The sequence below is a fragment of the Salvelinus fontinalis genome, chromosome 5 (assembly GCF_029448725.1).
Source record: "Salvelinus fontinalis isolate EN_2023a chromosome 5, ASM2944872v1, whole genome shotgun sequence".
In the NCBI taxonomy this organism is placed as follows: domain Eukaryota; kingdom Metazoa; phylum Chordata; class Actinopteri; order Salmoniformes; family Salmonidae; genus Salvelinus; species Salvelinus fontinalis.
Genome location: NC_074669.1, coordinates 62,994,606 through 63,020,410, shown reverse-complemented (window position 1 = coordinate 63,020,410; position 25,805 = coordinate 62,994,606). Strand labels below are relative to the sequence as shown.

The 25,805-nt window shown below is 44.6% G+C and overlaps 1 protein-coding gene across 1 annotated transcript in view; it reads left to right on the top strand.

Moving 5' to 3' along the window:
- The window catches only part of LOC129856170 (CUB and sushi domain-containing protein 3-like), a 94,654-nt gene that overhangs the window by 4,872 nt on the left and 63,977 nt on the right, over window positions 1–25,805 (top strand). Inside the window, exons 2-6 of the mRNA XM_055924271.1 lie at window positions 296–329; window positions 1,169–1,372; window positions 16,097–16,221; window positions 16,428–16,524; window positions 17,741–17,845. Coding sequence (XP_055780246.1) covers window positions 296–329; window positions 1,169–1,372; window positions 16,097–16,221; window positions 16,428–16,524; window positions 17,741–17,845 — 565 coding nt within the window. The remainder of the gene's footprint in view (window positions 1–295; window positions 330–1,168; window positions 1,373–16,096; window positions 16,222–16,427; window positions 16,525–17,740; window positions 17,846–25,805) is intronic.

Sequence of the window (25,805 nt, the reverse complement as noted above, 5' to 3'; positions counted from 1 at the left end):
CTCTCCCGTCCTGTCGTCCATCTCCGGCTCTCACTCAGGTAGAGAACATCAGCTATACTCTTCACAGTGAATCTCATCGTGACCTGACAGGACAACACCTGGGGAAACAAAATAACACATCTCAATAACAAGTCTCAATGTACATAAAGGATTAAAAAATATAATATTGTTGAGTTTAAAGGTGACGGCTTTTTACAAAACCAAAAACCTTTCTCTTTCTCCCGACCTGAAGGAGAGACCCTAACTTTAAGTTCTGGGAACAAAATCACCGTGAAGTTCACCACCGCGGCTCCAGAGACAGCCAAGGGAATTCCACTTTGTTTATCAAGGTATGTTTTATATACTATTTATCTTTGATGTGAAAGATGATGAACTGCCTTGCAGTTGCTACCTGCTATCTTGGCAGAGAGGAGAACATCTGGCTAACCTTTTAAAAAGCCCTACGTCATATCATATAGTATCTCGATTGATTCAGTGGTGTTCCATTGAGTGTGTGTGGCTGAGGATCGTTGAGCTGAGCAGAGCAGCTAAAAGACATGCAGATGCAGTTTGACTGATGATCTGAAAGAGGTTTTTGGTGGATATTTTTTCACCAGCACGGCCTATATCTCTGTGCCAATCCAATGTCTTCTCACTGTCTTGCACTCTCTATCTCTCTCTGCCTGTCTTCTCTCTCTCTGTCTCTCTGTCTCTCTGTCTCTCTGTCTCTCTGTCTCGCTCTCTCGCTCTCTCTCTCTCTCTCGTTCTCTCGCTCTCTCTCTCTCTCTCTCTCTCTCGTTCTCTACCTCTCTTTCTCTCTACCTCTCTCTCTCTCTACCTCTCTCTCTCTCTACCTCTCTCTCTCTCTACCTCTCTTTCTCTCTACCTCTCTTTCTCTCTACCTCTCTTTCTCTCTACCTCTCTTTCTCTCTACCTCTCTTTCTCTCTACCTCTCTTTCTCTCTACCTCTCTCTCTCTCTCTCTCTCTCTCTCTTTCTCTCTCTTTCTCTCTCTCTCTCTCTCTCTCTCTCTCTCTCTCTCTCTCTCTCTCTATCTCTCTCTCTCTCTCTCTATCTCTCTCTCTCTCTCTCTCTCTCTCTCTCTCTCTCTCTCTCTCTCTCTCTCTCTCTCTCTCTCTCTCTCTCTCTCGCTCTCCCTCTCTCACTCTGCTTGTCTTCTCTCCTGTCAGCTGTCCCCAGGACCAGTGCATCCCAGTGCAGCTCTGTGCCGGAGCCCAGGTTTGGGAAGCGGATAGGGAACGACTTTGGCATTGGCACGGTGGTGCTGTTTGAATGCAATCCAGGCTACGCTCTGCACGGCACCACTGCCATCAGGTGTGAGGCCATCCCTAACACTGTGGCTCAGTGGAACGGCACTGTGCCCACCTGCGTAGGTAAGTAGACTGAGCCAACTCCTCACAGTCACAGACCTAGCTCCACCGACCCGAACCACACGGTCACAGACCTAGCTCCACCGACCCAAACCACACAGTCACAGACCTAGCTCCACCGACCCGAACCACACAGTCACAGACCTAGCTCCATCGACCCAAACCACACAGTCACAGACCTAGCTCCACCGACCCAAACCACACAGTCACAGACCTAGCTCCACCGACCCAAACCACACGGTCACAGACCTAGCTCCACCGACCCAAATCACACAGTCACAGACCTAGCTCCACCGACCCAAACCACACGGTCACAGACCTAGCTCCACCGACCCGAACCACACGGTCACAGACCTAGCTCCACCGACCCGAACCACACGATCACAGACCTAGCTCCACCGACCCGAACCACACGGTCACAGACCTAGCTCCACCGACCCGAACCACACGGTCACAGACCTAGCTCCACCGACCCGAACCACACGATCACAGACCTAGCTCCACCGACCCAAACCACACGGTCACAGACCTAGCTCCACCGACCCAAACCACACAGTCACAGACCTAGTTCCACCGACCCAAACCACACAGTCACAGACCTAGGGGTGCCTGGCGAAATTGGTTATTTCCACCTCATGAATTGATGTACATTTTCCCAAATAGGAAAGGAATTGAGAATCATTGGATTGCCCCCTCCCCCAAAAAAATAATGATTCAATGCCTTGGACCCGAAGTAGTGAATATATTTCAGATGATAAAGTATTGCATTAATGGGTTCGATACTCCTCCATTGCCCAAGGATAGTGTGCTGTCTGTCCATTGTTAAAGTGAACACATTGTTGGGCTGCCCAGTAATACTTCTTCACGTGAGGTAACCTCCCGGGTGGCGCAGTAGTCTAGGGCACTGCATCACAGTGCTAGCTGTAAATGTAATCCAAGACTTCTCGCTTTAGACGGGGGAAGTGGAAAACACTCCATTTGATCTTGAGGTCTTTCCATTCTAAATAAAGTTGGAGAGCAGACCATTTATTTCATTAAAGACGTTAGATGGAGCTTCTCTCTCACTTCAGGATTTTGGCAATGAAGCCCTTTATCTACTGACCCAGAGTCAGATGAAGCCCTTTATCTACTGACCCAGAGTCAGATGAGGCCTTTTATCTACTGATCCAGAGTCAGATGAGGCCTTTTATCTACTGACCCAGAGTCAGATGAAGCCCTTTATCTCCTTCCCCAGAGTCCGATGAAGCCCTTTATCTACTGACCCAGAGTCAGATGAGGCCCTTTATCTAGATAATGTGCTTCTACACCTGCATTGCTTGCTGTTTGGGGTTTTAGGCTGGGTTTCTGTACAGCACTTCGAGATATTAGCTGATGTACGAAGGGCTATATAAAATAAACTTGATTTGATTTGATCTACTCACCCAGAGTCAGATGAAGCCCTTTATCTACTGACCCAGAGTCAGATGAGGCCCTTTATCTACTGACCCAGGGTCAGATGAGGCCCTTTATCTACTGACCCAGAGTCAGATGAAGCCCTTTATCTACTGACCCAGAGTCAGATGAGGCCCTTTATCTACTGACCCAGAGTCAGATGAGGCACTTTATCTACTGACCCAGAGTCAGATGAGGCCCTTTATCTACTGACCCAGAGTCAGATGAAGCCCTTTATCTACTGACCCAGAGTCAGATGAAGCCCTTTATCTACTGACCCAGAGTCAGATGAAGCCCTTTATCTACTGACCCAGAGTCAGATGAAGCCCTTTTTCTACTGACCCAGAGTCAGATGAGGCCCTTTATCTACTGACCCAGAGTCAGATGAACTTGTAGATTCCATCTTTAAAGGAAGACTTCAGGAGTTTATCTCCTTACCCAGAGTCAGATGAAGTCGTGGACACCATCTTTCTGTCTCTGTGTTCAGTATGAAGGAAGTTAGAGGTAGACCCGTTGAGTTATTCTTTTACTAACCTGCTGGAATGGAATCAATTGGCCAATCACCCAACGTCTGTTTAGATTTACCTTCCAAAAACGACCCGGCGTCATAATGAGTTCTGTTGTTTTGTCGTTTCAATTACGGTCTGAATGAACATTGTTTTATATAGCAGAAACCCACAGAGTAGCTAGGAGGGGAATGGAATCAAACCTGGTTTTAGATAACAGAAACCCACAGAGTAGATAGGAGGGGAATGGAATCAAACCTGGTTTTAGACAGCAGAAACCCACAGAGTAGCTAGGAGGGGAATGGAATCAAACCTGGTTTTAGATAACAGAAACCCACAGAGTAGATAGGAGGGGAATGGAATCAAACCTGGTTTTAGATAACAGAAACCCACAGAGTAGCTAGGAGGGGAATGGAATGAAACCTGGTTTTAGTTAACAGAAACCCACAGAGTAGATAGGAGGGGAATGGCATCAAACCTGGTTTTAGTTAACAAAAACCCACAGAGTAGCTAGGAGGGGAATGGAATCAAACCTGGTTTTAGATAACAGAAACCCACAGAGTAGATAGGAGGGGAATGGAATCAAACCTGGTTTTAGTTAACAGAAACCCACAGAGTAGCTAGGAGGGGAATGGAATCAAACCTGGTTTTAGACAGCAGAAACTCACAGAGTAGCTAGGAGGGGAATGGAATCAAACCTGGTTTTAGATAACAGAAACCCACAGAGCAATTAGGAGGGGAAGTATTCACTGCTAGTTGATGATAACCCTAGTCATTTTAGCATCCCATGCTAGTTGATGATAATCCTAGTCATATTAGCAACCCATGCTAGTTGATGATAATTCTAGTTATATTAGCATCCCATGCTATTTGTTGATAATCCTAGTCATATTAGCATCCCATGCTAGTTGTTGATAATCCTAGTCATTTTAGCATCTCATGCTAGTTGTTGATAATCCTAGTTATATTAGCATCCCATGCTAGTTGTTGATAGTCCTAGTTATATTAGCATCCCATGCTAGTTGATGATAGTCCTAGTTATATTAGCATCCCATGCTAGTTGTTGATAGTCCTAGTTATATTAGCATCCCATGCTAGTTGATGATAGTCCTAGTTATATTAGCATCCCATGCTAGTTGATGATAGTCCTAGTTATATTAGCATCCCATGCTAGTTGATGATAGTCCTAGTTATATTAGCATCCCAACGCTAGTTGATGATAGTCCTTGTTATATTAGCATCCCATGCTAGTTGATGATAATCCTAGTTATATTAGCATCCCATGCTAATTGATGATAGTCCTAGTTATATTAGCATCCCATGCTAGTTGTTGATAGTCCTAGTTATATTAGCATCCCATGCTAGTTGATGATAGTCCTAGTTATATTAGCATCCCATGCTAGTTGATGATAATCCTAGTTATATTAGCATCCCAACGCTAGTTGATGATAGTCCTAGTTATATTAGCATCCCATGCTAGTTGATGATAGTCCTAGTTATATTAGCATCCCATGCTAGTTGATGATAGTCCTAGTTATATTAGCATCCCATGCTAGTTGATGATAGTCCTAGTTATATTAGCATCCCATGCTAGTTGATGATAGTCCTAGTTATATTAGCATCCCATGCTAGTTGATGATAGTCCTAGTTATATTAGCATCCCATGCTAGTTGATGATAGTCCTAGTTATATTAGCATCCCATGCTAGTTGATGATAGTCCTAGTTATATTAGCATCCCATGCTAGTTGATGATAGTCCTAGTTATATTAGCATCCCATGCTAGTTGATGATAGTCCTAGTTATATTAGCATCCCATGCTAGTTGTTGCATCTTTAGATCTCCACTCTTTCTTAATTTCTAACAGATACGTTCATCTCTCTGTCATATTAAACCATTTTTGTTTGCTGTGCGCTTTTGACAAAAAAAAATGGCTCTCAGAGGCACTGAGTTTGAAGCTAAGCCTTGAAATACATCCACAGGTACACCTTCGAGTGACTCAAATGATGTAAATTAGGCTATCTAAAGCCATAACATAATTTTCTGGATTTTTCCAAGCTGTTTAAAGGCACATTCAACTTAGTGTATGTAAACTTTTGACCAACTGGAATTGTCATACAGTGAATTATAAGTTAAATAATCTGTCTGTTAACAATTGTTGGAAAGATTACTTGTGTCATGCACAAAGTAGATGTCCTAACCGACTTGCCAAAACTATAGTTTGTTAATAACAAGAAATTTGTGGAGTGGTTGAAACATGAGTTTTAATGACTCCAACCTAAGTGTATGTAAACTTCCCACTTCAACTGTATCTACACATTAGAATAAAAAAACACAGTCATGGTAAGCACAAATAAAACATCACAATTCACACAGAAAAAAACTGTTTCATTCATCCACGAATAAATCCCAAATCAATACTTTAAATTGACCAAACGGCACCAGAACATCAATCGGTATCAATTTGGGATCTGTCGTCCCAGAACTGTCCCAGAGTCTGTTTTCAACTGTAGACATGTTTTCCATCGTCTCCAGGGACAACTGGACACCCTTTAATTTCAAGCCCTGGATGGAATTATTTCATAGGCTACCAAGGGTGGCCAATCATCCTCCGGGAGAGCCTTAAAGGGGCAGTGTTGTATTTTGAGACAGGAGGTATGAAAGAAGCCAGTAGGCAGAGTATAGACTACATTTCTGTCTGATTCTCTATGGTAAAAATATAGTAATGCATTGTATTGTGTAACATGGTTCCTTGCATCCTACAAATATGTAAAAAAATAGTGTCACAAAAAAAAAATACTGTCTTACTTGTCCAAAGAAGAAAGTGAATATCAAACCCTTGTTACAAACTGTATATAGGTTCATACATATGAACGCACTTCACCTGGTGCTCATGTTAACATTCATCTCTTCATTGAAGGCTTAACATGTCATCTGTCAAAGGATGTGTGACAAGACGTGCTGAAGGGTACCTATAGTGATGAAGGCTGCACCCTATTCCCTATTAAGTGCACCAAGTGACGTAAGGGCTCTGTTCAAACGTAGTGCACTACAGATTAGAGCTGGGCGATATCGACAAAAATCCATATGGCGATAAATGGACTGATTTATAACAATAACAATAAATTGAATGATAAATTAATAACTTACATGTACAGCATAGTTATGTTTGATATTACCCATATCATTTCTACAACTTTCAATGTTGTCACTATCAATTGTCCCATTTTAACAATCACCCATATTAGCAAATGTATTTCATTTCAAACTGAACATTTCTCTAGTAGGACCCTATAGGTTATTTATGGTAAAATGAAGGATATCAACAAATGTCCACGATAAGTGGTCGGTTTGGTCGGTGGCAATCATTGTTGGTTTATAGTCCCAGCTCTACACAGATGAATGAGCTTAATTTGACCAGTTTCTCACAGCAGGAAAATAATCCTGCAGCAACAGGAAATGTGAATTATTATATGGATTATAATGAATGGATTTTTTTTTTTGTAGGAGTTGATACATTTTTAGTTAGGATAAATCAAGTCTAAAATGTTTAAGTGGAAAATACAAACTTTAAAAACCTTTTAGAACCTAGAATACACTTGAGTTTCTTGCAACAACAAGATGATCAAATTAAGATCCTACACCTGTATGTAGGGAATAGGGTTCCATATGGGAAGCAGACATAGTGATTATGACAGAGATTGATAGCTTGTATGTGACACAGGAAGAGGCACGCGTCATCATCAAGTCTGCTTCACCTGAGGACTGAGGAGATGAACAGTGAAGTCGCTTTCTGTGATGTGTCACGGCGTCTGTCTCTGTGTGGGAGTAGTGAATAGGACATCACCTGTAAAATATTGATGAGTTTGAAATTGCAGTGAACTGGATTAGGGGCAATAATTAGATATGTGAGCTCCTACATTGCAGCATGGCTAAAACGACACACTGAGGCAGGAGAAATCATGCTGTGGGTTTATGTACTGTCCTCTGTACATCCTGACTGGTTATTGTGGTAGATACAGACTGTAGACAACTCAGTGGTTGTCTGTAGACTACCCCTGTTCGTCCTTGGTGTGGAAGATACAGACTGTAGACTACCCCTGTTCGTCCTTGGTGTGGTAGATACAGACTGTAGACTACCCCTGTTCATCCTTGGTGTGGTAGATACAGTCTGTAGACTACCCCTGTTCGTCCTTGGTGTGGTAGATACAGACTGTAGACTACCCCTGTTCATCATTGGTGTGGTAGATACAGACTGTAGACTACCCCTGTTCGTCCTTGGTGTGGTAGATACAGACTGTAGACTACCCCTGTTCATCCTTGGTGTGGTAGATACAGACTGTAGACTACCCCTGTTCGTCCTTGGTGTGGTAGATACAGTCTGTAGACTACCCCTGTTCGTCCTTGGTGTGGTAGATACAGACTGTAGACTACCCCTGTTCGTCCTTGGTGTGGTAGATACAGACTGTAGACTACCCCTGTTCATCCTTGGTGTGGTAGATACAGACTGTAGACTACCCCTGTTCGTCCTTGGTGTGGTAGATACAGACTGTAGACTACCCCTGTTCGTCCTTGGTGTGGTAGATACAGTCTGTAGACTACCCCTGTTCGTCCTTGGTGTGGTAGATACAGACTGTAGACTACCCCTGTTCATCCTTGGTGTGGTAGATACAGACTGTAGACTACCCCTGTTCATCCTTGGTGTAGTAGATACAGACTGTAGACTACCCCTGTTCGTCCTTGGTGTGGTAGATACAGACTGTAGACTACCCCTGTTCATCCTTGGTGTGGTAGATACAGACTGTAGACTACCCCTGTTCGTCCTTGGTGTGGTAGATACAGTCTGTAGACTACCCCTGTTCGTCCTTGGTGTGGTAGATACAGACTGTAGACTACCCCTGTTCGTCCTTGGTGTGGTAGATACAGACTGTAGACTACCCCTGTTCATCCTTGGTGTGGTAGATACAGACTGTAGACTACCCCTGTTCGTCCTTGGTGTGGTAGATACAGACTGTAGACTACCCCTGTTCGTCCTTGGTGTGGTAGATACAGTCTGTAGACTACCCCTGTTCGTCCTTGGTGTGGTAGATACAGACTGTAGACTACCCCTGTTCATCCTTGGTGTGGTAGATACAGACTGTAGACAACTCAGTGGTTGTCTGTAGACTACCCCTGTTCATCATTGGCAGACAGGCATCAGGTTGTTATGACTGAAGGAGGCGTCTCAAACGGCACCCTATTCCCTATGTAGTGCACTACTTCTGACCAGAGCCCTGTGTGTTTCCCTGTGTGTTTCCCTGTGTGTTTCCCTGTGTGTTTCCCTATTTCCCTGTGGGTTTCCCTGTGGGTTTCCCTGTGGGTTTCCCTGTGTGTTTCCCTGTGGGTTTCCCTGTGAGTTTCCCTGTGGGTTTCCCTGTGAGTTTCCCTGTGGGTTTCCCTGTGGGTTTCCCTGTGAGTTTCCCTGTGGGTTTCCCTGTGGGTTTCCCTGTGAGTTTCCCTGTGGGTTTCCCTGTGTGTTTCCCTGTGTGTTTCCCTGTGGGTTTCCCTGTGGGTTTCCCTATGGGATTCCCTGTGGGTTTCCCTATTTCCCTATGGGTTTCCCTGTGCGTTTCCCTATTTCCCTGTGGGTTTCCCTATTTCCCTATGGGTTTCCCTGTGGGTTTCCCTATTTCCCTGTGGGTTTCCCTGTGCGTTTCCCTATTTCCCTGTGGGTTTCCCTGTGTGTTTCCCTGTGGGTTTCCCTGTGGGTTTCCCTATGGGATTCCCTGTGGGTTTCCCTGTGGGTTTCCCTGTGGGTTTCCCTGTGAGTTTCCCTGTGGGTTTCCCTATGCGTTTCCCTGTGTGTTTCGCTGTGGGTTTCCCTGTGTGTTTCCCTGTGTGTTTCCCTGTGTGTTTCCCTATTTCCCTATGGGTTTCCCTGTGCGTTTCCCTATTTCCCTGTGGGTTTCCCTATTTCCCTGTGGGTTTCCCTATTTCCCTGTGTGTTTCCCTGTGGGTTTCCCTATTTCCCTGTGGGTTTCCCTATTTCCCTGTGTGTTTCCCTGTGGGTTTCCCTATTTCCCTGTGGGTTTCCCTATTTCCCTGTGAGTTTCCCTGTGGGTTTCCCTATTTCCCTGTGGGTTTCCCTATTTCCCTGTGTGTTTCCCTGTGGGTTTCCCTATTTCCCTGTGGGTTTCCCTATTTCCCTGTGAGTTTCCCTGTGGGTTTCCCTATTTCCCTGTGGGTTTCCCTATTTCCCTGTGTGTTTCCCTGTGGGTTTCCCTATTTCCCTGTGGGTTTCCCTATTTCCCTGTGTGTTTCCCTGTGGGTTTCCCTATTTCCCTGTGTGTTTCCCTGTGGGTTTCCCTGTGAGTTTCCCTATGGCTTTCCCTATGGGTTTCCCTGTGGGTTTCCCTGTGAGTTTCCCTGTGTGTTTCCCTGTGGGTTTCCCTGTGTGTTTCCCTGTGTGTTTCCCTGTGGGTTTCCCTATTTCCCTATGGGTTTCCCTGTGCGTTTCCCTATTTCCCTGTGTGTTTCCCTATTTCCCTGTGGGTTTCCCTATTTCCCTGTGTGTTTCCCTGTGGGTTTCCCTATTTCCCTGTGGGTTTCCCTATTTCCCTGTGGGTTTCCCTATTTCCCTGTGGGTTTCCCTGTGAGTTTCCCTGTGAGTTTCCCTATTGGTTTCCCTGTGAGTTTCCCTATTGGTTTCCCTGTGAGTTTCCCTATTGGTTTCCCTGTGAGTTTCCCTGGGGGTTTCCCTGTGAGTTTCCCTATTGGTTTCCCTGTGAGTTTCCCTATTGGTTTCCCTGTGAGTTTCCCTATTGGTTTCCCTGTGAGTTTCCCTTTCCCTGTGAGTTTCCCTATTGGTTTCCCTGTGAGTTTCCCTTTCCCTGTGAGTTTCCCTATTGGTTTCCCTGTGGGTTTCCCTGTGAGTTTCCCTATTGGTTTCCCTGTGAGTTTCCCTTTCCCTGTGAGTTTCCCTATTGGTTTCCCTGTGGGTTTCCCTGTGAGTTTCCCTATTGGTTTCCCTGTGAGTTTCCCTGTGAGTTTCCCTGTGGGTTTCCCTGTGGGTTTCCCTGTGGGTTTCCCTGTGAGTTTCCCTATTGGTTTCCCTGTGAGTTTCCCTGTGAGTTTCCCTGTGGGTTTCCCTGTAAGTTTCCCTGTGAGTTTCCCTTGGATATTGACAGCTCTGGTCTCCACTGAGGTTAGCTGGTGAATACAACAGCTGGCCAACACTCAAACTGGCAGTATTGACCTCCTCCACAGGGATTCAACTAGTATTGACCTCCTCCACAGGGATCAACCACTATTGATCTCCTCCACAGGGATCATCCAGTATTGACCTCCTCCACAGGGATCAACCAGTATTGACCTCCTCCACAGGGATCAACCAGTATTGACCTCCTCCACAGGGATCAACCAGTATTGACCTCCTCCACAGGGATCAACCAGTATTGACCTCCTCCACAGGGATCAACCAGTATTGACCTCCTCCACAGGGAACAACCAGGCAGTATTGACCTCCTCCACAGGGATCAACCAGTATTGACCTCCTCCACAGGGATCAACCAGTATTGACCTCCTCCACAGGGATCAACCAGCATTGACCTCCTCCACAGGGATCAACCAGTATTGACCTCCTCCACAGGGATCAACCAGTATTGACCTCCTCCACAGGGATCAACCAGTATTGACCTCCTCCACAGGGATCAACCAGTATTGACCTCCTCCACAGGGATCAACCAGTATTGACCTCCTCCACAGGGATCAACCAGTATTGACCTCCTCCACAGGGAACAACCAGGCAGTATTGACCTCCTCCACAGGGATCAACCAGTATTGACCTCCTCCACAGGGATCAACCAGTATTGACCTCCTCCACAGGGATCAACCAGTATTGACCTCCTCCACAGGGATCAACCAGTATTGACCTCCTCCACAGGGATCAACCAGTATTGACCTCCTCCACAGGGATCAACCAGTATTGACCTCCTCCACAGGGATCAACCAGTATTGACCTCCTCCACAGGGATCAACCAGTATTGACCTCCTCCACAGGGATCAACCAGTATTGACCTCCTCCACAGGGATCAACCAGTATTGACCTCCTCCACAGGGATCAACCAGTATTGACCTCCTCCACAGGGATCAACCAGTATTGACCTCCTCCACAGGGATCAACCAGTATTGACCTCCTCCACAGGGATCAACCAGTATTGACCTCCTCCACAGGGATCAACCAGTTAGTATTGACCTCCTCCACAGGGAACAACCAGGCAGTATTGACCTCCTCCACAGGGATCAACCAGTTAGTATTGACCTCCTGCACAGGGATCAACCAGTTAGTATTGACCTCCTCCACAGGGAACAACCAGGCAGTATTGACCTCCTCCACAGGGATCAACCAGTATTGACCTCCTCCACAGGGATCAACCAGTATTGACCTCCTTCACAGGGAACAACCAGGCAGTATTGACCTCCTACACAGGGAACAACCAGGCAGTATTGACCTCCTCCACAGGGAACAACCAGGCAGTATTGACCTCCTCCACAGGGAACAACCAGGCAGTATTGACCTCCTCCACAGGGAAACAAAAGAACCACCTTGTTTCTCTCCTCTCTTATCTTGGATAAGATGGAAGAGGAATTTCTATTCAGGGAACATTCCCATGACATCATCACGTGTTCTATTGTTGAGTCATTTCTATTCAGGGAACATTCCCATGACATCATCACGTGTTCCATTGTTGAGTCATTTCTATTCCGGGAACATTCCCATGACATCATCACATGTTCTATTGTTGAGTCATTTCTATTCAGGGAACATTCCCATGACATCATCACGTGTTCCATTGTTGAGTCATTTCTATTCCGGGAACATTCCCATGACATCATCACATGTTCCATTGTTGAGTCATTTCTATTCAGGGAACATTCCCATGACATCATCACCTGTTTCATTGTTGAGTCATTTCTATTCAGGGAACATTCCCATGACATCATCACCTGTTCCATTGTTGAGTCATTTCTATTCAGGGAACATTCCCATGACATCAACACGTGTGCCATTGTTGAGTCATTTCTATTCCGGGAACATTCCCATGACATCATCACGTGTTCCACTGTTGAGTCATTTCTATTCAGGAAACATTCCCATGACATCAACACGTGTGCCATTGTTGAGTCATTTCTATTCCGGGAACATTCCCATGACATCATCACGTGTTCCACTGTTGAGTCATTTCTATTCCGGGAATATTCCCATGACATCGTCACGTGTTCCATTGTTGAGTCATTTCTAATCAGGGAACATTCCCATGACATCATCACATGTTCCATTGTTGAGTCATTGCTATTCAGGGAACATTCCTATGACATCATCACGTGTTCTATTGTTGAGTCATTTCTATTCCGGGAACATTCCCATGACATCATCACGTGTGCCATTGTTGAGTCATTTCTATTCAGGGAACATTCCCATGACATCATCACGTGTTCCATTGTTGAGTCATTTCTATTCAGGGAACATTCCAATGACATCATCACGTGTGCCATTGTTGAGTCATTTCTAATCAGGGAACATTCCCATGACATCATCACGTGTTCTATTGTTGAGTCATTTCTATCCAGGAAACATTCCCATGACATCATCACCCGTTCCATTGTTGAGTCATTTCTATCCAGGAAACATTCCCATGACATCGTCACGTGTTCCATTGTTGAGTCATTTCTATTCAGGGAACATTCCAATGACATCATCACCTGTTCCATTGTTGAGTCATTTCTATTCCGGGAACATTCCCATGACATCATCACGTGTTCTATTATTGAGTCATTTCTTTTCAGGGAACATTCCCATGACATCATCACGTGTGCCATTGTTGAGTCATTTCTATTCAGGGAACATTCCCATGACATCGTCACGTGTTCCATTGTTGAGTCATTTCTATTCAGGAAACATTCCCATGACATCATCACGTGTGCCATTGTTGAGTCATTTCTAATCAGGGAACATTCCCATGACATCATCACGTGTGCCATTGTTGAGTCATTTCTAATCAGGGAACATTCCCATGACATCATCACGTGTTCCATTGTTGAAAGGAGAGTATATGTAAAATGTCATTATCATTATTCCCGGTTATTCTGATATCTGTCGTGATATGAAATGAGTAAGCAACTGGTGACAACAGACAACAGAACAACTGCTGGGATTTTAGTTATCTCTCTGAAGCAACACGTCGTATTCTTTCAGATGAATAATAGTATACGGTGTTTGTTTTTTATATCCGTGGCTGACGGATGTCTGTTCCGTTTGAGCTACGCTAGTCCTTACAGCTGGTCATATTGTAATGTGCAGTAGAGGACTTTCAAATATTAAGGTAGAAGCGGTACGTGACATGCTTTGATCTGTGCTGTAAAATATATAGCTATGTTCCTATATCCACACTAGCAAATCACTTCCAATGCTTGACCAATACATTGCAATGCGAATATTGGAGAGCCTATGGTCTGGAATCGGTTGTGGTCCTCCTGAGGTTTATAATGAACCTCTGGGACCAGCAGGAGATCAACGGTAATCGGTTGTGGTCCTCTGAAGTTTATAATGACCCTCTGAGACCAGCAGGAGATCAACGGTAATCGGTTGTGGTCCTCTGAAGTTTATAATGAACCTCTGGGACCAGCAGGAGATCAACGGTAATCGGTTGTGGGCCTCTGAAGTTTATAATGAACCTCTGAGACCAGCAGGAGATCTACACTAGTCAGAAGGGCTTGGGTGAACGGATCACAAATGATAGATGGATGAAACCCATGAATAGATGAGATGGTGGGACGCATGGATGAGTAACCCTCCATAAAACAAGGAGATCAACAGGTAGCTGGGGTGAATGGATGATGGACAGATGAGGGATGGATGGGATGAGTAACCCTCCATAAAACAAGGAGATCAACAGGTAGCTGGGGTGAATGGATGATGGACAGATGAGGGATGGATGGGATGAGTAACCCTCCATAAAACAAGGAGATCAACAGGTAGCTGGGGTGAACGGATGATGGACAGATGAGGGATGCATGGATGAGTAACCCTCCATAAAACAAGGAGAACAACAGGTAGCTGGGGTGAATGGATGATGGACAGATGAGGGATGCATGGACGGATGAAGCCCCATGGAGCCATCCTATCCAGTTTCCAGTCCGACATTTAGGATTTAGATCATGTCTAGTATAGTCCCTCACTGTCTGGCTGGTGCTGCCCTTCATGTTAACCCTGCCTGGAGAGGCATTTTTGGTTTGTATATCTTAGAGCGTTCTAACCTTAGAAAAAAACTTGTCCAGTCCCTTGTAGTGGCTCCCGAGTGGCCCTGCAACTCAGTGCTGGAGGCATCACTTGGTTTCTCATATCTCACTCTTCCTTACCTTGTCCCCAAGCATTCACACACACACGCTCATAACACACAGTATTTATCCTAACACACTCGGTGTGTGTGTGTGTGTGTGTGTGTGTGTGTGTGTGTGTGTGTGTGTGTGTGTGTGTGTGTGTGTGTGTGTGTGTGTGTGTGTGTGTGTGTGTGTGTGTGTGTCTCTTTGGTGTGATGTCTCTCTCTACTCTTGGTGTCTGGGTGACTTGTCTCTCTCCTCTCTACCCCTGGTCTCCTCTGGGTGACTTGTCTCTCTCCTCTCTACCCCTGGTCTCCTCTGGGTGACTTGTCTCTCTCTTCTCTACCCCTGGTCTCCTCTGGGTGACTTGTTTCTCTCTTCTCTACCCCTGGTCTCCTCTGGGTGACTTGTCTCTCTCTTCTCTACCCCTGGTCTCCTGGGTGACTTGTCTCTCTCTTCTCTACCCCTGGTCTCCTCTGGTTGACTTGTCTCTCTCTTCTCTACCCCTGGTCTCCTCTGGGTGACTTGTCTCTCTCTTCTCTACCCCTGGTCTCCTCTGGGTGACTTGTCTCTCTCTTCTCTACCCCTGGTCTCCTCTGGGTGACTTGTCTCTCTCTTCTCTACCCCTGGTCTCATCTGGGTGACTTGTCTCTCTCTTCTCTACCCCTGGTCTCATCTGGGTGACTTGTCTCTCTCTTCTCTATCCCTGGTCTCCTCTGGGTGACGTGTCTCTCTCTTCTCTACCCCTGGTCTCCTCTGGGTGACTTGTTTCTCTCTTCTCTACCCCTGGTCTCCTCTGGGTGACTTGTCTCTCTCTTCTCTACCCCTGGTCTCCTCTGGGTGACTTGTCTCTCTCTTCTCTACCCCTGGTCTCCTCTGGGTGACTTGTCTCTCTCTTCTCTACCCCTGGTCTCCTCTGGGTGACTTGTCTCTCTCCTCTCTACCCCTGGTCTCCTCTGGGTGACTTGTCTCTCTCTTCTCTACCCCTGGTCTCCTCTGGTTGACTTGTCTCTCTCTTCTCTACCCCTGGTCTCATCTGGGTGACTTGTCTCTCTCTTCTCTACCCCTGGTCTCATCTGGGTGACTTGTCTCTCTCTTCTCTACCCCTGGTCTCCTCTGGGTGACTTGTCTCTCTCTTCTCTACCCCTGGTCTCCTCTGGGTGACTTGTCTCTCTCTTCTCTACCCCTGGTCTCCTCTGGGTGACTTGTCTCTCTCTTCTCTACCCCTGGTCTCCTCTGGGTGACTTGTCTCTCTCTTCTCTACCCCTGGTCTCCTCTGGGTGACTTGTCTCTCTCTTCTCTACCCCTGGTCTCCTCTGGTTGACTTGTCTCTCTCTTCTCTCCCCCTGGTCTCCTCTGGGTGACTTGTCTCTCTCTTCTCTCCCCCTGGTCTCCTCTGGGTGACTTGTCTCTCTCTTCTCTCCCCCTGTGCAGTTCCCTGTGGAGGGCTGCTGACATCTCGTAAGGGGACCATCCTTTCTCCTGGTTACCCAGAGCCCTACGCCAACTATCTAAACTGTATCTGGAAGGTCTCTGTGCCAGAGGGAGCAGGCATCCAAGTGAGAGATGCAGCACGAAACGTTATGAATATAATGTTGGAAAGTTTTGATAGTTAAAAGGGTTTAAGAATTAAACTTTCATGGAATTCTATCTTAGAATGGGAATTTGCTAAAATGTATCCCATTATTGATGAGGCAACTGTTTTATTCAACTTAGATATTTTTTTTTATTACTCTTAAATGTATTTCTTTGTTCCTTTCTTCAGATCCAGGTCATAACTTTTGCCACGGAACACAACTGGGACTCCTTGGACTTTTTCGACGGCGTCGATGGCAACGCTCCAAGGCTTGGCAGCTATTCAGGTGAAACAACCTCCAGAATTAGTCTTTTAAAGCTCCCATTTTGGAATTGATAATAATGTCTGATCGGAAAACACTCAGTAAAAGTCCTTATAGATATGACGGCGGGAGACGACATTTTGCATGCTCTTTGAGAAAAGTTCTCAGAATCTCCCACGGCGCAGTTCAAGGATATGAAAAAAGGCACGACTGACTCCCTCTGACTTGCCGAGCAAAATAATGGTTAAATAGAAAATAAAAATAAATAGTCTTTACCTGACGAAGAAGACCTGACGGACTCTAGTCTTCCCCTGATGAAGAAGACCTGACGGACTCTAGTCTTCACCTGACGAAGAAGACCTGACGGACTCTAGTCTTCACCTGATGAAGAAGACCTGACTGACTCTATTCTTCACCTGATGAAGAAGACCTGACGGACTCTAGTCTTCACCTGACGAAGAAGACCTGACGGACTCTAGTCTTCACCTGACGAAGAAGACCTGACGGACTCTAGTCTTCACCTGACGAAGAAGACCTGACTGACTCTATTCTTCACCTGATGAAGAAGACCTGACGGACTCTAGTCTTCACCTGACGAAGAAGAGCTGACGGACTCTAGTCTTCACCTGACGAAGAAGACCTGACGGACTCTAGTCTTCACCTGACGAAGAAGACCTGACGGACTCTAGTCTTCACCTGATGAAGAAGACAGGAGGGTATCTCTCCAGGAACAGGGTTGAAGTTAAAACCTACAGGAGGGTCTCTCTCCAGGAACAGGGTTGGAGTTAAAACCTCCAGGAGGGTGTCTCTCCAGGAACAGGGTTGGAGTTAAAACCTTCAGGAGGGTCTCTCTCCAGGAACAGGGTTGGAGTTAAAACCTACAAGAGGGTATCTCTCTAGGAACAGGGTTGGAGTTAAAACCTCCAGGAGGGTATCTCTCCAGGAACAGGGTTGGAGTTAAAACCTACAGGAGGGTCTCTCTCCAGGAACAGGGTTGGAGTTAAAACCTCCAGGAGGGTTTCTCTCCAGGAACAGGGTTGGAGTTAAAACCTACAGGAGGGTCTCTCTCCAGGAACAGGGTTGGTGAGCCCTGGTGTAGTGTATTTTATGATATTTTCCTATTGACTGTCTCTGTGGGTATGTTTTACGTTCCAGTCACATACAGTATATGTCTTTCCCCCCCTGGAAACCCTTCCTACTGTAACTCCTACATGACTGTCTCTGTGGGTATGTTCTGTAGGTACGACCATCCCCCAGCTCCTGAACAGCACCTCCAACAACATCTACCTGACCTTCCAGTCCGACATCAGTGTGTCTGCAGCAGGCTTCCACCTGGAGTATACAGGTATGAAGAGATACACCTAGCTATAGACTGGTCCTAGATCAGGTGTAATCTGGAGTATACAGGTATGAAGAGTTACACCTAGCTATAGGCTGGTCCTAGATCAGGTGTAATCTGGAGTATACAGGTATGAAGAGTTACACCTAGCTATAAACTGGTCCTAGATCAGGTGTAATCTGGAGTATACAGGTATGAAGAGTTACACCTAGCTATAGGCTGGTCCTAGATCAGGTGTAATCTGGAGTATACAGGTATGAAGAGTTACACCTAGCTATAGGCTGGTCCTAGATCAGGTGTAATCTGAATTATACAGGTATGGAGAGATACACCTAGCTATAGGCTGGTCCTAGATCAGGTGTAATCTGGAGTATACAGGTATGAAGAGACACAGCTAGCTATAGGCTGGTCCTAGATCAGGTGTAATCTGGAGTATACTGGTATGAAGAGTTACACCTAGCTATAGGCTGGTCCTAGATCAGGTGTAATCTGGAGTATACAGGTATGAAGAGATACACCTAGCTATAGGCTGGTCCTAGATCAGGTGTAATCTGGAGTATACAGGTATGAAGAGACACAGCTAGCTATAGGCTGGTCCTAGATCAGGTGTAATCTGGAGTATACAGGTATGAAGAGATACACCTAGCTATAGGCTGGTCCTAGATCAGGTGTAATCTGGAGTATACAGGTATGAAGAGTTACACCTAGCTATAGGCTGGTCCTAGATCAGGTGTAATCTGGAGTATACTGGTATGAAGAGAGACACCTAGCTATAGGCTGGTCCTAGATCAGGTGTAGTCTGGAGTATACAGGTATGAAGAGACACAGCTAGCTATAGGCTGGTCTTAGATCAGGTGTAATCTGGAGTATACAGGTATGAAGAGACACAGCTAGCTATAGGCTGGTCCTAGATCAGGTGTAATCTGGAGTATACTGGTATGAAGAGATACACCTAGCTATAGGCTGGTCCTAGATCAGGTGTAGTCTGAAGTATACAGGTATGAAGAGTTACACCTAGCTATAGGCTGGTCCTAGATCAGGTGTAGTCTGAAGTATACAGGTATGAAGAGATACACCCGGCTGGTCCTAGATCTGTATGTGCTTTAGCCAATCCTCTGACTTTCAGTGTCTTCTATTTCGTATCCTTATTTTACCAGGTAAATTGACTGAGAACACGTTTTCGTTTACAGCAAAGACCTGGGGAAAAGTTCAAGGGGAGATGAATGAGCCAATTGTAAACTGGGAATGATTAGGTGAACATGATGGTATGGGGGTCAGATTGGGAATTTAACCAAGGACACCAGGGTTAACAACCCTACTCTGACGATAAGTTACCCTGGGATTTTTAGTGAGCACAGAGAGACAGGACACTCGTTTAACATCCCATCTGAAAGACGGCGCCCTACAGGGAAATGTCCCCAATCACTGTCCTGGGGCATTGGGATTAAATACAGTAGTGCCTTGCAAAAGTATTCATCTCCCTTGGCGTTTTTCCTATTTTGTTGCATTACAACATGTAATTGAAATGGATTTTTATTTGGATTTAATGTAATGGACATACATAAAATAATTTAAATTGGTGAAGTGAGATGGAAAAAATTACTTGTATACATTATTATTATTTTTTTAAATACGGAAAAGTTGTGCGTGCATATGTATTCACCCCCTTTGCTATGAAGCCCCTAAACAAGATCTGGTGCAACCAATTACCTCCAGAAGTCACATAATTAGTTAAATAAAGTCCACCTGTGTGCAATTTAAGTGTCACATGACAATAAATATACACCTGTTCTGAAAGGCCCCAGAGTCTGCAACACCACTAAGCAAGGGGCACCACCAAGCAAGCGGCACCATGAAGACCAAGGAGCTCTCCAAACAGGTCAGGGACAAAGTTGTGGAGAAGTACAGATCAGGTTTGGGTTATAAAAAAATATCTGAAAATTTGAACATCCCACGGAGCACCGTTAAACCTATTAATAAAAAATGGAGAGAATATGGCACCACAACAAACCTGCCAACAAACCACCAAAACTCACAGACCAGGCAAGGAGGGCATTAATCAGAGAGGCAACAAAGAGACCAAAGATAACCCTGAAGGAGCTGCAAAGCTCCACAGCGGAGATTGGAGTATCTGTCCATAGGACCACTTTAAGCTGTACACTCCACAGAGCTGGGCTTTACGGAAGAGTGGCCAAAGAAAACATTGCTTAACCTGTTGGGGATGGGGGCGCTGTTTAGACTATTTATGCTAATGTGGCTAATTTTTTAAACGGCTTCCCACAAAATCCTTGATCGTACAATATGCATATTATTATTATTATTGGATAGAAAACAGTCTATAGTTTCTATAGGAGTTGAAATTTTGTCTCTAAGTGGAACAGAGCCCATTCTACAGCAATTTCCCTGACATGGAGTCAGATTTGAGAAACGTTGGCCACTTTTCTGAAGTCATTTAAACGGGCACTGTCGTTGCTATGACTATACGGACACTTCTTACGTCTTCCCCTGGATGCCTTTACGTGATGACGATTCCAACGGGCTCGATTGCTCGTTCACAGGCCCTACAAATGAAAAAAACCTTTAGCTAGCAAGTCTTTTCTTGCTGCGTAACGCGCGTGGAAGACACCGACCCTCTCCTGTTCCAAGCATTAGTTTAGCCTGTTATATTTCTCCGGTCATCTTTTCACTCGTTATAGGAGTTACAAACATCACAAAGTAGTTAATTTAAAGCGTTTTATAGCAATTTATATCCGTTTAGTGCGATTTTGGGACATTTATTTTTGCAACGATGTGAAAAGTTGGTCACGCTTTTCAGTTCATCCCGAACGTAGTTGACATTTCCACATGGCAAGAGGACAGCTTTCCACCAAAAGACGATTTCTCCCAAGAAAGGATCCTTTGCCCAAGATACTGATGGAAGAACAGCTCAAGGTAGGACATTTTTATTATGATAAATCGTGTTTCTGTCGAAACATTTTAGTGGCTTAGGACGCCATGTTTTTTGACGTAGCTTCGCTTGGCGCAAACTGTATTGAAAAGTAAGGATAAATTAAAAAATGTAATAACGCAATTGTATTAAGAATTAAATTGTCTATCAATCCCTGTCCACCCTATATTTTTTAGTCACGTTTATGAGTATTTATGTATAAGAGTAGATCACTGTCTAAGTGGCGCAAGGACGTTTTCTTTACCAGCTTGTCTACATTTCACATTGTCTAACCATGATTTTGGTGGCTAAATATAAACATTTTCGATCAAACTGTATATGCATGTTGTAATGTGATGTTACAGGAGTGTCATCGGAAGAATTCTGAGAAGGTTAGTGAAAAAATTAATATCTTTTGGCGATGTTGACTTTTATCGCTCACTTTGGCTAGAATCAATGCTGGGCTGCTAATTGCTATGTGCTAAGCTAATATAACGATTTATTGTGTTTTCGCTGTAAGACACTTAGAAAATCTGAAATATTGTCTGTATTCACAGGATCTGTGTCTTTCGATTCGTGTATGCTGTGTATTTTTACGAAATGTTTGATGATTAGTAGTTAGGTAAACACGTTGCTCATTGTAATTATTCTAGTCCATTTGTGATGGTGGGTGCAATTGTAAACTATGCCATCTACCTGAAATATGCACTTTTTTCTAACAAAACCTATCCCATACCATAAATATGTTATCAGACTGTCATCTAATGAGTTTTTTTGTTGGTTAGGGGCTATAAATATCTTAGTTTAGCCGAATTGGTGATGGCTACTGGTGTTGGTGGACAAATAAAAGATGGTGGAATATGCTAATGTGTTTTTAGGTAATAGATGTACATCTTTACATATTGTGTCTTCCCTGTAAAACATTTTAAAAATCGGAAATGTTGACTGGATTCATAAGATCTGTGTCTTTCATTAGCTGTATTGGACTTTAATGTGTGAAAGTTAAATATTTTAAAAAAATATTTTTTTTGAATTTCGCGGCACTGGTTTTTCAGTGGGGGGGGGGGGGGAGTGCCGCTAGCGGCACGCTGATCCTAGACAGGTTAAAGAAAAAAATAAGCAAACACATTTGGTGTTCGCCAAAAGGCATATGGGAGACTCCCCAAACATATGGAAGAAGGTACTCTGGTAAGATGAGACTAAAATGTAGCTTTTTGGCAAACAAGGAAAACGCTATTTCTGGCACAAACCCAACACCGCTCATCACCCCGAGAACTCCATCCCCACAGTGAAGCATGGTGGTGGCACTAAATACAGGGAAATTCTTGAAGGGGAAACCTGTTTCTGTCTTCCAGAGATTTGAGACTGGGACGGAGGTTCACCTTCCAGCAGGACAATGACCCTAAGCATACTGCTAAAGCAACGCTCGAAGGGTTTAACTTCTTATGGCTGCAGCCCGACGCCGGTACACTTATGACAACAGCCAGCTCAAAGTGCAGGGCGCGAAATTCAAAATATATTTTTTTTAAATATTTAACTTTCACACATTAACAAGTCCAATACAGCATATGAAAGGTACACATCTTGTGAATCCAGCCAACATGTCCGATTTTTAAAATGTTTTACAGGGAAGACACAATATGTAAATCTATTAGCTAACCACGTTAGCAAAACACACCACTTTTTGTACTCCACCAGTTTTTTACTCCATCAGTAGCTATCACAAATTCATCCAAATAAAGATATAAATAGCCACTAACCAAGAAACAACTTCATCAGATGACAGTCTGATAACATATTTATTGTATAGCATATGTTTTGTTAGAAAAATGTGCATTTTTCAGGTATAAATCATAGTTTACATTGCAGCTACAATCAGAAATTGCACCGAAAGCAGACAGAATAATTACAGACACCAACGCCAAATAACCAAATACTCATCATAAAACATTTCTGAAAAATACATAGTGTACAGCAATTGAAAGACAGGCATCTTGTGATTCCAGACAATATTTCCGATTTATCAAGTGTTTTACAGCGAAAACACAATAGAGCGTTATATTAGCTTACCACAATAGCCAAAAACACAAGAAATTTCCCAGTAGCAAAAGTTAGCGATCGTAACAAACAAGCAAAAGATATATAATTTTTGACTAACCTTGATTTTCTTCATCAGATGACAGTCCTATAACATCAGGTTATACATACACTTATATTTTGTTCGAAAATGTGCATATTTAGAGCTGAAATCAGTGGTTACACATTGTGCTAACTTAGCTACTTTTTCCACAACGTCTAAACAGCAACGATATTTTTCTGACACGTTTTCTGACACACATATTCTGACCAAATAGGTATTCATAAACATAACTAAAAAATACATGTTGTATAGGAAATGATAGATCCATTAGTTCTTAATGAAATCGCAGTGTTAGAATTCTAAAAAATAACTTCATTACGACATCCAGCTTCGGTATAGCTGAGTACCCCAAAGTTGGGCGCCCACGACTAATTCACATGCACGACAGATATATGAATTAGCATCATAAAATGTTTCTTACTTTTGGTGATCTTCCATCAGAATGTTGGACAAGGTGTCCTTTGTCAAGAACAGTCGTTGTTTGGATTTAGAACGTTCATTTTCCCTCTCGATTTAGCACGCGCACTTGCCAAGTGGCACAAAGCTCTCCAAGTCAACAAACGGAAGAGAACGGAACACGGCAAAACTCCCGAAAAATTTTCAATAATCTGATGAAACTATATTGAAAAAACATACTTTACGATGATATGGTCACATGTATCAAATAAAATCAAAGCCGGAGATATTAGTCGCCTATAACGACAGCTAAACAGAAGGCAAATCCATGTCCCCTTTCGCGCGCTCCAGAAAACAGAAAATGGACGGTCACGTCATACAAAGAGCTTTTATTCCACCTCAGACCAAGATAAACACGAAATGTCTTCTCTCACCGCCTCTTGACAACCAGGGGAAGGTGTATGAAGTGCACGTAGACTCTTACGTTCATTGCCCATGTATAGGCAGGAAGTAGAACAGAGCATCGATTTCAGACTTTCCACTTCCTGGTCAGGAAGTTTGTGCCAAATGAGTTCTGTTTGACTCACAGATATAATTCAAACGGTTTTAGAAACTAGAGAGTGTTTTCTATCCAATAGTAATAATAATATGCATATTGTACGAGCAAGAATTGAGTACGAGGCCGTTTGAAATGGGCACCTTTTATCTGGCTACTCAATACTGAGTAGCCAGTATTATGAGAGACTATGAGGGGTAAACAGAGTGTGAGAGACTATGAGGGGTAAACAGAGTGGTAAACAGAGTGGTGAGAGACTATGAGGGGTAAACAGAGTGGTAAACAGAGTGGTGAGAGACTATGAGGGGTAAACAGAGTGGTGAGAGACTATGAGGGGTGAACAGAGTGGTAAACAGAGTAGTGAGAGACTATGAGGGGTAAACAGAGTGGTGAGAGACTATGAGGGGTGAACAGAGTGGTAAACAGAGTGGTGAGAGACTATGAGGGGTAAACAGAGTGGTAAACAGAGTGGTGAGAGACTATGAGGGGTAAACAGAGTGGTAAACAGAGTGGTGAGAGACTATGAGGGGTAAACAGAGTGGTGAGAGACTATGAGGGGTAAACAGAGTGGTAAACAGAGTGGTGAGAGACTATGAGGGGTAAACAGAGTGGTAAACAGAGTGGTGAGAGACTATGAGGGGTAAACAGAGTGGTAAACAGAGTGGTGAGAGACTATGAGGGGTAAACAGAGTGGTAAACAGAGTGGTGAGAGACTATGAGGGGTAAACAGAGTGGTAAACAGAGTGGTGAGAGACTATGAGGGGTAAACAGAGTGGTAAACAGAGTGGTGAGAGACTATGAGGGGTGAACAGAGTGGTAACAGAGAGGTGAGAGACTATGAGTGGTTAACAGAGTTCAGAAGGTGTTCAGAACAGAATGCTATCCATCATCTCAGCAGGCTGTTAAAAATGGATATTCCTACACCTGGTAGTCATGGTGTGGAGAGTGTTGTGCATGTGGGGGAGAGGGGTGACATGCTGTGGTAATGAAGGGGTGAGAGGTTGAAGAGATTGATGTGGGAGAGGGCTGAGGAGACTGACTGGCTGAAGAGATTGATGTTGGAGAGGCCTGAGGAGACTGATTGGCTGAAGAGATTGATGTGGGAGAGGCCTGAGGAGACTGATTGGCTGAAGAGATTGATATGGGAGAGGGCTGAGGAGACTGATTGGCTGAAGAGATTGATGTGGGAGAGGGCTGAGGAGACTGGCTGGCTGAAGAGATTGATGTTGGAGAGGCCTGAGGAGACTGATTGGCTGAAGAGATTGATGTGGGAGAGGCCTGAGGAGACTGATTGGCTGAAGAGATTGATGTGGGAGAGGGCTGAGGAGACTGATTGGCTGAAGAGATTGATGTGGGAGAGGCCTGAGGAGACTGATTGGCTGAAGAGATTGATATGGGAGAGGGCTGAGGAGACTGATTGGCTGAAGAGATTGATGTGGGAGAGGGCTGAGGAGACTGATTGGCTGAAGAGATTGATGTGGGAGAGGGCTGAGGACACTGATTGGCTGAAGAGATTGATGTGGGAGAGGGCTGAGGAGACTGATTGGCTGAAGAGATTGATATGGGAGAGGGCTGAGGAGACTGATTGGCTGAAGAGATTGATGTGGGAGAGGGCTGAGGAGACTGATTGGCTGAAGAGATTGATGTGGGAGAGGGCTGAGGACACTGATTGGCTGAAGAGATTGATGTGGGAGAGGGCTGAGGAGACTGATTGGCTGAAGAGATTAATGTGGGAGAGGCCTGAGGAGACTGATTGGCTGAAGAGATTGATATGGGAGAGGGCTGAGGAGACTGATTGGCTGAAGAGATTGATGTGGGAGAGGGCTGAGGAGACTGATTGGCTGAAGAGATTGATGTGGGAGAGGGCTGAGGACACTGATTGGCTGAAGAGATTGATGTGGGAGAGGGCTGAGGAGACTGATTGGCTGAAGAGATTGATGTGGGAGAG